The sequence below is a fragment of the Ascaphus truei genome, chromosome 4 (assembly GCF_040206685.1).
Source record: "Ascaphus truei isolate aAscTru1 chromosome 4, aAscTru1.hap1, whole genome shotgun sequence".
NCBI lineage: Eukaryota > Metazoa > Chordata > Amphibia > Anura > Ascaphidae > Ascaphus > Ascaphus truei.
The window spans coordinates 312,348,189-312,360,495 of NC_134486.1; the positions used below are offsets into that span (position 1 = coordinate 312,348,189).

At 42.1% G+C, this 12,307-nt stretch overlaps 1 protein-coding gene across 5 annotated transcripts in view; it reads right to left on the reverse strand.

The window, feature by feature from the left end:
* The window catches only part of ORC3 (origin recognition complex subunit 3), a 56,455-nt gene that overhangs the window by 33,409 nt on the left and 10,739 nt on the right, over window positions 1-12,307 (reverse strand). For all 5 annotated transcript variants that reach the window (XM_075597846.1, XM_075597847.1, XM_075597849.1 and 2 more), the window contains 5 exons: window positions 9,794-9,891; window positions 7,309-7,453; window positions 6,581-6,685; window positions 3,293-3,447; window positions 132-283 (listed from right to left, as the gene is read on the reverse strand). In XM_075597846.1, coding sequence (XP_075453961.1) covers window positions 132-283; window positions 3,293-3,447; window positions 6,581-6,685; window positions 7,309-7,453; window positions 9,794-9,891 — 655 coding nt within the window. The remainder of the gene's footprint in view (window positions 1-131; window positions 284-3,292; window positions 3,448-6,580; window positions 6,686-7,308; window positions 7,454-9,793; window positions 9,892-12,307) is intronic.

Below are 12,307 nucleotides of genomic sequence, written 5' to 3' on the forward strand. Positions count from 1 at the left end.
GGTTTATTCATTCTACCTTAATGGAAACACAGGCCATTATCTGGGGTAAACAATCTATAAGATGGTCCTGTGAAAAATCCATCACATCCAGTATGAAACAAATGCAGAAGTAATTGTGAGATTGAGAGTACCTGCTGATGACTATGAACTCCTGCAGTACGCTAGCGGTGAAACTTTCCAGGTCCTTGAAGAGCACAACCACCGGAGGTGACTGCCAGTGCACGGAGGAGGACAACCTCTTCTTGCTGGGAGAGTTTGTTTTCTTCATTGGTGAGTTTGTTTTCTTTATTAGATTGGAAATGGCATAAACAAACGAAGGGAATGAATACAGAGATTCATATATTATTTATACATACTCACATATTTTGTGGGTGTGTGTATAATATATGTATAATTAAAAAATCTATGTGTCTTTTCACGCAGTGACACAGGTATTGGTACCTCTAAATCAGGACTGCAGGAACTGAGGGGCTTGAAACTTTCTGGGGGGAGCACAGCGGTTACAGAGGCACCGCGCTATTTCCCAAATCATTTAAATTAAATGCTGGGGAGCGCGTGCGAGGCCTCGGTAACTCACTTACCTAGTCTGCCGCGGCTTCTGGCGATGCGGAGTCAGGGTCACATGACGTTGTGACATCAGAAGATGCCGGAGAACAGGTAAGGGGGGGGGGGGGCGCGAGTAGGGGCGGGAGAGCAGACAGGGGGGCACAGAGTAAAACGTTTGCGCACCCCTGCTTTACATGACCAAAATTACATTGGTTAGGACATGACCCTTTGAGACAAGCTATTCGTATAAAAAATCTTGTGAGGTGATGAAAGCTCTAGGAGCTTACTTACTACTTCTATGAAGAACACTCATTGTTCTCTATCAACAAAATTTTACCAACAGCAAGTACAGCAGTAGCACGTTCCAGCCAAGACCAAGAATGGTTTCTACAACTCTATACTATACAGTGCAATTCCAGACCGACTGCTCGATGGATATCAAAATGAATCCAGCTACTTCGTACGTCTCTATTAAAAATGTCATCTCTTTATTTAAATGCATTACAATTACTACGTTTCTTATCAATAGTCAAAAGATCATTAGTTGCAAGCCTAACTCCTACAGTATACAAAAAAAAATACACTTGATACAAATGATCTTTTAAGAATTGACAAGAAACGTGCTGATTTTAATGATTAATAAATAGAGGTATAATTGAAAGAGACAAATGCTGTGACAGTGTGTAAGATATGAATGTGCTCACAAGTGATATTTTTTTGCTGTATGCAGTACGGTGGAGGGTTGTCACTCACCCACCTCACTCACCATAACTTATATAATGTGTGTTTGAAAGGACATGTGGCCTGGTCCCCTGGCTATCATCTTTTCTGTGGCCCTAACAGTATAAGTCCTGTTAGACCCAGGCACTGTGAGGGATAAGCTCTCTCATGGAGGCCTAGCTTGTTGTTGCAGTCTGGATACACTATTGCTGTATCCAGGAGCTGGCCTACCAACAGCCAGAGAGTGTCATCCCTGGGGAGGATACTTGCTGGATCACATGGCCATGATGTGATGCCTGTCAGTATCGGACCTGCCCTGTTATGAGGCAGGGTTCCAAGCTCCTCCACTGGGGTACATAATCTGACACTCCCAGAAGTCAGGCGGTTCCTTCCCTCCCTCAGTGGAGTGGATGTGTTACCCCTTATCCCATCAGAGGATAAGGGCTCGGCGGCCGCGTGAGCGCTACTCGCCATTGCCTTGTAGCCTCACGATCCGGTCCCAGTCCCTCCTCACTGCCAACTGACTACGTACTGTGACGCGTCAGGCAGCAGGGGATACAAGAGAATTGTGTTCCCGTGCGGCGACGCGTCACGTGGTCTCGCAGTGAGCCAATGAGGAGGGGAGCTGGAGGGAAGTCTGTGTATCTCTGCAGCCGTGAAGCGCCCACCCGCCTCTTGTGCCCGTTTCGCAGGCTGATCCTGCTCCGGGAGGGGGATTTCTGGGAGTGTGAGGGCTACGGGGCTCCAAGAGTGTGAGGGCTATGGTCACTGCCAGAAGCAATGTCAGGGAAATATATATATATATATATAATATCTGCTGCTTTTGCTGGGTGTTGCAAATAGCGTATGTTTTGGCCCGCTCCTGTCATGGCCCCGCCCCCCTGCCACATTTTGAACACTCCCCGCCTCCCCTCCCTCCGGTGCCGGTTTCACTGGAAAGGTTGCGGCCAGCTCCTGCTGAGTTCATCTTCTTCCCGGGGAGGAGAGGCGAGGCAGCAGCAGCAGCATATTTGGTGGTTGGGGGGGGGGGGGGGGGAAGACAGAGAAGCAACACGGCAGAGGGGTTTCCATGTGTGCCTGTGTGTAATGGCCCCGCCCCCCACATCATGACACCCCGCCCACCCGACACGTTTTGGTCACGCCTCCCCGCTCCTAAAAAAGTTTCCTACAGACCGCATATTGCGGTCTGTGTCTGTCAGCGCCCCGCCTGTCTGCAGTGCGGGCGCGCTGACTGAGGGAGCGGGGCCTTAGCCTAAGGGAGCTGAGGAGGGGCGTGTAGGGCCTCAAGCCCTGTGGGTCTGCTCCAGGGAACATCTATGCTGTAACCAGAATGATGCCGATAAAGATCCTGTTGTATACATCTGTTGTGCCCTGTATCAATGGAACACTATATGAGTTGCTAGTAAGAACCATCCTGGCTGCACCAGGATCTTCACCGGCTGGAGGCACTGCGCTATAAGGATCACCACAGAGAGCCTCTCCTGATGTCTCCCCATACCATTGCGGAGTTCTCAGGGCTTCTGTTCAGCCTCACAGGTATGCACCGCACCAGAATACACCGGTAGCTATATGATCTCACTTAGGGTGGGGAAAAAGGTGCTACACACACACAAAAACGTATCAATCTTGTAAAATGCGAAAGTTTCAATGAAGAGTTGACAATTAGTGTGCGAGTGTTCCTTTTCTCCCCTTTAATGCAGATCACGCATTGCATGCCAATTAAAAAGAAAGTTAAATCATGCTGATCTCTCACTCCTCCCTCACTACGTATTTGTGTGTATTAAATTAACACATTAAGGTTAGGAGCCCAAAAATTGATCTACATCATTTTTCATGGAAGAGTAAGCAGCTCGGCGATTTTTTAAATATATATATATATATATATATATATATATATATATATATATATATTTGCTGATACGACAATCTTCAGAATCCCATAGTACATACTGTACATACATTACATTCAGGGGACGTTTAATGAGGGCAGCCACAGCACAGCAAATGTTAGAATGGTTTCATTTACCTTTGTGACCTTCCGATACCAGCCAGCCAGAGAAGCCAGGGAGCAGTTCATCTTACTCTGCGAAATGGCAACATGATCCTCCTCTTCATCAAATTCAACATCCGCACTGCGTCCCATTAGCTGCGTGAGGAGCTTCTGAAGCAGTTGCTTAATGCCTGGAAGAGAGAGTATGGGGAGGAGATGGCTATTTCCATAACAAAATAACTGCACCTCCAGTTCAGTGCTTAGGATTTTGCCTGCTTCCCCCCCGTCCCCTTTCCCAGTCTACCAGCCAGCTGACCTCTAGCTAAATAAATGTAAGATATACAACAGCACAGGTAAGTATTGCACCTGCACGTCCCTTGACAGTCCTTCTCTTAAATGTCATTCCACATAAAAGCCAACAATCCATCATAAATTAACAGTGTTAAGTGTACTGAATATATGGTATCGATCTTGCTATTCAATATCTTTTAATGGCAGATGTCTTAGTTCAGGAGTTTTTTAGTTACATATTTTGGACCAAACATGCACTAGATTGTGTTCCAGGCTGAATAGTATGTGGATAGATCTCTAGGCTAATGGCCATACAGTTCACTGGAGGTTAGTTGGGTGAGCACAATATTTGGCAACATTTGAAACAAATACAATTAGTAGAATACCATATTCATTTAGACTAATGATATTTTGCCTTACTAGGAAATATGGGAATTCCAGGACTCTGTCACATTGCTAGACCCTGTACAGCAGTTCAGAGATTTAACCCCTTAGGTTATTATTTTGTACCCTCTGTTTCGGCAAGGAATCTCTTAAATGGCGCGGACCAGAGGTGGCCAACTCCAGTTCTCTGGGGCCGCCAACAGGTCAGGTTTTCAGGATACCCCGGCTTCAGCGCAGGTGGCTCAGTCTTCCACTGAGCCACTGATTGAGCCACCTGTGCTGAAGCTGGGATATCCTGAAAACCTGACCTGTTGGTGGCCCTTGAGGAGTGGAGTTGGCCACCCTTGGAGTAGACATTTGCCAGTACCTTGTGCTTCATTTAACAACTGCAGGAAGCTCTTTCACACTATATACCGCAACCTCACCTGTCTTATTCCTTACATCTGAATCAAGTGACCATGTTACACATTACAAATGTTTTGCTAACCATGCATTTTTATTGCCATATGCCATTTCATTTCTATTGTGCACAAATGAAAGTATGTATATTCCCAGTAAGTAAGGGTCCCTGCATAAAAATCAGCAAGCTTGAAAAGATTTTCAAGGAAATAAACATCCAGCACACGTAAGTCCGGCACACCACCTCAATAAATACATCTCAAACACTGTGACAGGTTGCAAAAGGTATTTGGCACCCCCCTATGTTCTTCATGAAAGGGCAGTGGATGCAGTGCGGAGACTCACAATGTAGGCTGTTACTGAAAATGTGGTTATTGAATTAATAAAAAGCAAAACCAGTAAGAGCACAAGGGAACAATTAAGACTCGTGATTATGTGGCCCCCGCACCTTATAGTTTGACTGTATATCTGTCAATATGTATGCAAAAAATAGCAAACAGAGTAGGCAAAAAAGCACTTGGAGCATTTAATATTCTTTTGGTTTCTCTGTTCAAACCAAGTGCTACCATAATCCAGCTTGTCACAAGTTTCAATAAATAACGTTTTTGTGTTGGCTCAGTTTATCTAGTGGCAATAAGTACACTGTTTTAGGTGCTATTATAGTGTAAGGTCAACCGGAAAATTTACACTATAGCGCGAGGCCTATCAGGAAACTACAATATTAAAACAAAATTAATTTATTTAATTGAACCATAAACATAAAACTACAATATTAAAACTAAATTGTGAGCTAAATAATAATTCATACTTTATTTTATTTAAAACGTATGTTGATAGGTCAGGGAGTTTTAGGGCAGAAGGTTTTAGGGTAAAAGCTTTTAGGGTAAGGGCTCTTAGGGAAGGAGGTTTTAGGATAAGGGGTTTTAAGGTAAGGGGTTTTAGGATAAGGTCTCTTAGGGTAGGAGGTTTTAGGGTAAGGGATTTTGGGGAAGGAGGTTTTAGGATAAGGGGTTTTAGGGTAAGGGCTCTTAGGGTAGGAGGTTTTAGGGAAGGAGGTTTTAGGATAAGGGGTTTTAGAGTAAGGGCTCTTAGGGTAGGAGGTTTTAGGGTAAGAGCTCTTAGGGAAGGAGGTTTTAGGGTAAGGGCTCTTATGGAAGGAGGTTTTAGGGTAAGGGCTCTTAGGAAAGGAGGTTTTAGGGTAAGGGCTCTTAGGGAAGGAGGTTTTAGGGTAAGGGCTCTTAGGGAAGGAGGTTTTAGGGTAAGGGCTCTTGGGGTAGGAGCCATATAGTGTGCTTACAGCTACTCTGTAGTAGAGATGGGCGAATCCATTCACATCCATTTCACAGATTTTCTAATTTTTCCACCGAAAATCCGTTTTGCAGTGTCAAATCCGGATGTGGTCGATTTGGTGGATTAATCAAAAACCGCCATTGGATACAACACGTGGATGGATTTGTAGAATCCAGTCGACGGATTCAGCAATCCATGAATTCTTCCAACGGATTGCTGAATCCGCGGATTGGATTCTACAAATATCTGTCCACAATTTGCAGAATCTGTGTAGTGTATTGGTAACAATAATAAGAAGTCCGCAAAACACGAATCGCCCCTTATGAGATTGATCCGCTGAAATGCGCGGACCATAGAAGCCGGCCAATTAACTGCGGATCCAAATTTGGCAAAAAAAATCACCCATCTCTACTCTCTAGTGTGCTTATGAACAAGAGCCGACACTCCTGAACCCCAAAACATGGATCAGAGGTAACTAAACGGGCATCTTCACTGTCACAGCTTACAGCTACTCCAGCTGAAACAGAGCGCCCTCTACTGTGCTTACTGCTATTCCAGCAAAAGCAGAGCCCCATCTAGTATAGGCCGCACCCACAGTTTGGTAGACCACAGACATCCAGGTAGACCTCACGCTATAGTAGCACCGTTTTATACAAAAAGTTAAATAGACTTTTGGGGTTGACTATGCACTCCTGTACTTGAACTCAATATTAGTGGTGTACTAAGTGCTGTCCGGGGTCTTTTCCTGTGGCAGAGCCCAAAAGAATATATAGTAACGATAGAAAGGCAGTGGTCGCTCCAAAAAATCTTGAAGAAGATTTCTTTATTATATTATAACATTCCAAAACTTTTCGTTCTCCAGGTGGGACCGAAACGCGTTGGGGAATGGTGTTATAATACAATCTTCAGCAGTGATTTTTTTTGAGTGCGCGCTCACTTTATACAAAAAGTAATACATACCTGGACATTCCTTGGCTTGCAATAGGACTACAAACGGAGTTATATTATCATGAAGAACTTCTGAGAGACTATTAAACGTAAGCTCGTGGTCTGTGACATTCACTCCTAGCAAAAAAGAATGTCGGGATGAGCAAAATTATTAAACAACGACGAACATAATAGTACAATGCACCCTAAACAAAATTACGGAGATGTAAATAAAACTTGAATTAAAATGTATGTCTCTCACATAGGAGCTTTCTACTCGATAAGACACTGTGCATCCCAGATTTGTTTTATATTAAGGATACCCGAGGGCAGGTCATTGGAGGAAAAGGTCATTATGTTCGATTTCCAGGAATCTCGCGAGTGCCGTAGGTGCTACTTAACTGTATAGCTTAGCAATTGAGATCTTCCGTTATGAAAAATAAGGTAAAACAGGAAGAAAAAAAAAAATCCCCAGAAATGTTGAAGTTCTTAAATATTATAAAAAGGTGTTGTAAGGGGACACATACTGTACAGCCAAGCAAATGGAAGTGTTCCATGTATAAACAATGAGTGTGGGGCACCTCCACTACCGGTATTGGGGGCCCTATAAACTTTTAAGAAGAAGGCACTCACTGAGTAATAAAACAGCTCTCAACTGTAATGATCATTTCTCCTAACAATGTTGACATGGCACAAAGTCCCCTACGTTGTTTGAGGCTTAGATACAGTATACAACATGACACATAAGAGCACGAACATACCAAGAACAAGAGCGGCTGTGGGTATTTCACTAGATCTCATCCTGCAGCTCCAACTGTCCTTTTTCTCATGAAAATTTGAGTGGGATTGCCTCAAAAAGCGTGTTAGATTGTCAAAGAGCTTTTTGTTCAAGTCCTCTTGTAGTTGCTGAAAAAAAGGATGGCAAGCCCCCTGAATATTCAAGAAGTGACTTTGTCCTGCTATAATTCGCTCTGTGCATTAGCACGGTTTCAAAGCCATTGGGGCCATTCCTCAGATCTCCTTTTGCTAGTCTCAGAAGGGAGCCTTATGAACTATTAATATTTCACATCGGGTGGGGGGGAAATAAACAATTAAAGTGTTGTGACCGGCAAAGAAAACTACTTGGAAATGTTGAACATATTTGGATGTTAAATTTATGTTATAGTGATGAAAGCAAATAGGATAATTAAACCTTTAACCTTTTCTGCTCAGCAGCACCCCAGATTCTTTAAATACATTCAGGTACAGCACTATTTATTCTTTTAATGGTTTGCTGATTCAGGTCATGATTGTACTAGATATTAAAAACAGATGTAATTTCCATTATTACTTGAATCTCAAATTTTATTTTCCCCGTTTGGATTGTGGATTAAAACTAAACCCCTCCTCTTCGCAAGTTTTGTTTTTTTAAAGTAGCAATTCCATCGAAAACTGATACATTCTATTTAACAGAACTGGAAAAGGAGCTGAATCACATTATATTCAGCTATGGGGACCACATCCGCAGATATCTACCAGTGAAGTTACCAGCATCACTTCCTGATGTCTCCAGGGGGTTTAAGTGGCCGCCCAATAGGTAGGTGCAACCGATGGCGTTGTGGCTTCCTATTGGCTTGCAGGATCCACGAGATTTGAACGGCCATTTTGTTTGAGGGACAGATACTGGTAACTTCACCAGTAAGTATCTATGGGAACAAAGGGTTCCCAAAGCTGAAACTCAGAGACAATAAAGTGACATTACCTTAAAAAAGGGGACGGGCATTATTTTCTCAGTTATCGTTGTACTTATGGAGTTAAATCAAGCTCATTAGCATAGGGCTAACATCCCGTGATAATCAGGATAACCCTGCGTTATCTTCCAATAACGTGATGTTATGTATGTGTTGGCGTTATTTCCATCCAGACCCTTAAATGTATGGGTGTGTATATTTTTATTTATATATAGTGCCAATAGTGTACACAGCGCTTTAGGAAAGAGACAACACAGGGAATTAAAATACATTCATTACAACAAACATAAAATCAGACAATAGGAAAGAAAATCCCAGAGAGTTTACAATCTAATGAGAGGCATCAAAGTCCTATTCCAAGGTCTGGATGGGAGTAAGGCCAGAGTAATTAATAATGCATCGTTATTTCCCAGCGCAATGAGAATGGGATGAATATCATGCAGGCTGTAATGAGCTTGTTTGCAGGTCACAATCCTTGTTAACAGCACATTATTTGTTTTAGTTAAGACGGACTTAGGTTAACGTTACATTAAATATGATAACATAAGTTACCAGAGCTTAGTGAATCTAGCCGTAGAGCAGGGGTGCTCAACTCCAGTCCTCAATCCCAACGGGTCAGGTTTTCAGGATATCCCTGCTTCAGCACAAATGGCTCAATAAGTCCCTGCTTCAGCACAGGTGGCTCAATCAGTCCCTGCTTCAGCACAGGTGGCTCAATCAGTCCCTCCTTCACCACATGTGGCTCAATCAGAGGCTCAGATTGAGCCACCTGTGCTGAAGCTGGGATATCCTGAAAGCCTGACCTGTTGGGGGGCTTGAGTACGGGAGTTGAGCTACCCTGACATAGAGCGTACTGGCAAAAATAAATAATGAATCTGGGCTTTCCAACCTTTATCCGCTGCTCTCAGATCCCAGGCTGGGAGGGAGGAAATCTGAGGATTGGGAGGAAGTCTTGGGACTGAGTCATATGGATTGAGGTCATCTGGTTATATTTGATAGATTTTTCTTAATCCAAATCTAAACTGCCCAGTATGTGTTGTTGCTTTTACTTTATAACATTATTATTATGTGGCAGCCAGGTGCACAGTCTTTTTGCAATACAAGCATACACATACGTTCAAATATATGGGGACATACAGATAATGAAAAAAAAATATATGGAGATGACAAGCACAAGCATAAATCAAAGATAATATAGGGAAGTACACGGACGGAGAAGGAAAGAAGAAGGTCACAGAAAGAAAAAGGTCACATCTCCTACCTACATCTGAACTGAAATATGGCAGGTGTGTCACACAGAATGCATTTGCTTTAAAAAAAAAGGAAGTCTATTATAATCTCCAAACACGGTCTTTCAATGTATTAGTCTGACAATACGAGATACTGGAGGGCTCTTGCAGAGCATTCTCATCAGCAGCAGCTGCCGCCTTGTAGCCTGCGCAGAGCTCATGGACAAGGTCGAGCGTTTGTCAAGGACACACCAAAAATCGTTGACATTATTATGGATCCCACGAACCTCGGTTTCGGATTTCATCTGTTGCCATAACAACTGGCAGCTCTCAAACCGCATCTCGCCGCCTTCTGAATCCTTGAGACCTTTATTAAAATAGTCAGCTGAAAAGAAAATGAGACAATGACATTTCTGAGAGGGCAAACTTAGAGATCTCTTCGTGTCCTTTCCTGGTTTTTTTTATTTTTTTTTTAATTTTAATCTGGAGCTAAAGTGCAGTCTAAAGAAGCAAGAAATAAAGAAAATCATGATTTTGAACACTTAAGTTTTTTTTTTTTAAAGCAGGACATGTTTAGGGGGAAAGCTAAGTGAGGCTTGCCAGGGTTGCCCGTAGGCTGGAGAAGAGGCCTGATCCCCGCTAAGTTAGTTTGGCACCAAGCTGGGCGAGTCTGGGAGCCAGGCTCAGCTGGTTCAATGTACGTGGCTGGGTCGGTGTAGAGGGGGCGGGCCATTTGAGGCCTGTGAGATTTGGTGGGTTGGAGCCCTGGCTAGCCTTTTCTTACATATACTGTGCATACTATGTCTAGTGTACCTTAACTTCTGCTTACCATTGAATTGCTCGTGGTTTAAGTAGAAGGGCTTAGTTGTTTGGCTAATGGAAAGGGGCACCCTTACCTCATACATATGCCATGCAGAAAAGGCCATTTCCCCATGGGATCATTTTGTAATGAACTAGTCATGCTCCATGATCGTAGTGGCTAAAGCAGTAGGATTAAGAAATCCCATTGCTAAACCCAGAATGCATTTCAGTTGACTATGGTGCAGGGGCGTGTACGATATTCATGTCAGTATTTCTCGCCGTACAGTTGCAACTTTAAAAACGTGTCAAGTGCATCATTTAAACAAACAAAACAATGTGTAATCACACATCTGTGAGCATATTTATAATAGCATTATATAGATTTATTCCCTGGCAATGTTCAGATCAATGAGAGCACATTTTCTCAAGAAATTGGCAAAGAAAATGTATGTTCTATATCTTAAGAATAATTAAAAAAAAAAGAAAAATAACATTCTTTCAAAAATAGGTTTGCTTCTTTCATGTTTGAGAACGCTAACTCACAAAGAGGCAATCCCACATAACGGGCAAAAATCAATATCATCAGCTCTCTCTGAAATTTTTATTTTTGTCGGGATTTGAATATTGATTTTATTTGCTTATTGGATAAAAATAAGTAAATTTACATTTTATCTGGTAATTGCTGTTTTTTCCCCCCTTAATCTTTTTTTTTTCCCCCAACTAACCATCATTAAATCAAATACTGCATCAAAGAGAAAGACTTTGAATGAACAATCTCCCTGCATTTAGAACAGTTTACAAATTGAGATAAATACTCCTAAGCCTTTAGTTACGGAGACATTAAAACCTTAAAAAAAAAAAATTATAATAATAATAATTTTGGAAAATACTTACACTGCACTTGTTTGATTTGTATAACATTGTGCCAATGACCTACATTTGTTACCCTACAAAACATGTTCTCTAGTCCTAGGATGGCCTGAGAGCTCATAATAAGAAAGTTACTGATAGCGATGTCTGACAACAATACCCTCTGCTTACTATGGAGGGAGAAGGTAGTTAATGCACAGTTAGGATACTTCCATTCATTTGAAACTCTACACAGGATGCATGTGTAAAGACTATCAAGACCTACTTAGAAGGTGATTTATAATAGTTTTAAAAATACACTGTGTGGATTTGTAATAAACAACCGGAGATGTAAATAAAATGTGTGTCCTGGCCCCTTAGTATTTGCAAATAATCCGTCCGAGAAACAATACATAGAAACACAGGAAGTCCCCAATTATTAGGACAAATTAACAAAAACTCATTTTAAGTGAGGTGACTTTCACGGCAGGACTGGTGTTGATATTGGGATATATTTGGAAAATCTAACATTTGATTTATGTTGCCCGTTTTGCTTTTTCTGTTTACAAGGTTTTATGTTTTACATTTCTGTTATTGTTTTACTAAAAATAACCTTCCATTGTAACTGGATACTTGTCCTACAACTATACTGTATGTAATATCCGCGACCATACTGTATGTAATATCCGCGACCATACTGTATGTAATATCCGCGACCATACTGTATGTAATATCCGCGACCATACTGTATGTAATATCCGCGACCATACTGTATTTAACATCCGCGACCATACTGTATTTAATATCCGCGACCATACTGTATGTAATATCCGCGACCATACTGTATGTAATATCCGCGACCATACTGTATGTAATATCCGCGACCATACTGTATGTAATATCCGCGACCATACTGTATTTAATATCCGCGACCATACTGTATGTAATATCCGCGACCATACTGTATGTAATATCCGCGACCATACTGTATGTAATATCCGCGACCATACTGTATGTAATATCCGCGACCATACTGTATGTAATATCCGCGACCATACTGTATGTAATATCCGCGACCATACTGTATGTAATATCCGCGACCATACTGTATTTAATATCCGCGACCATACTGTATGTAATATCCGCGACCA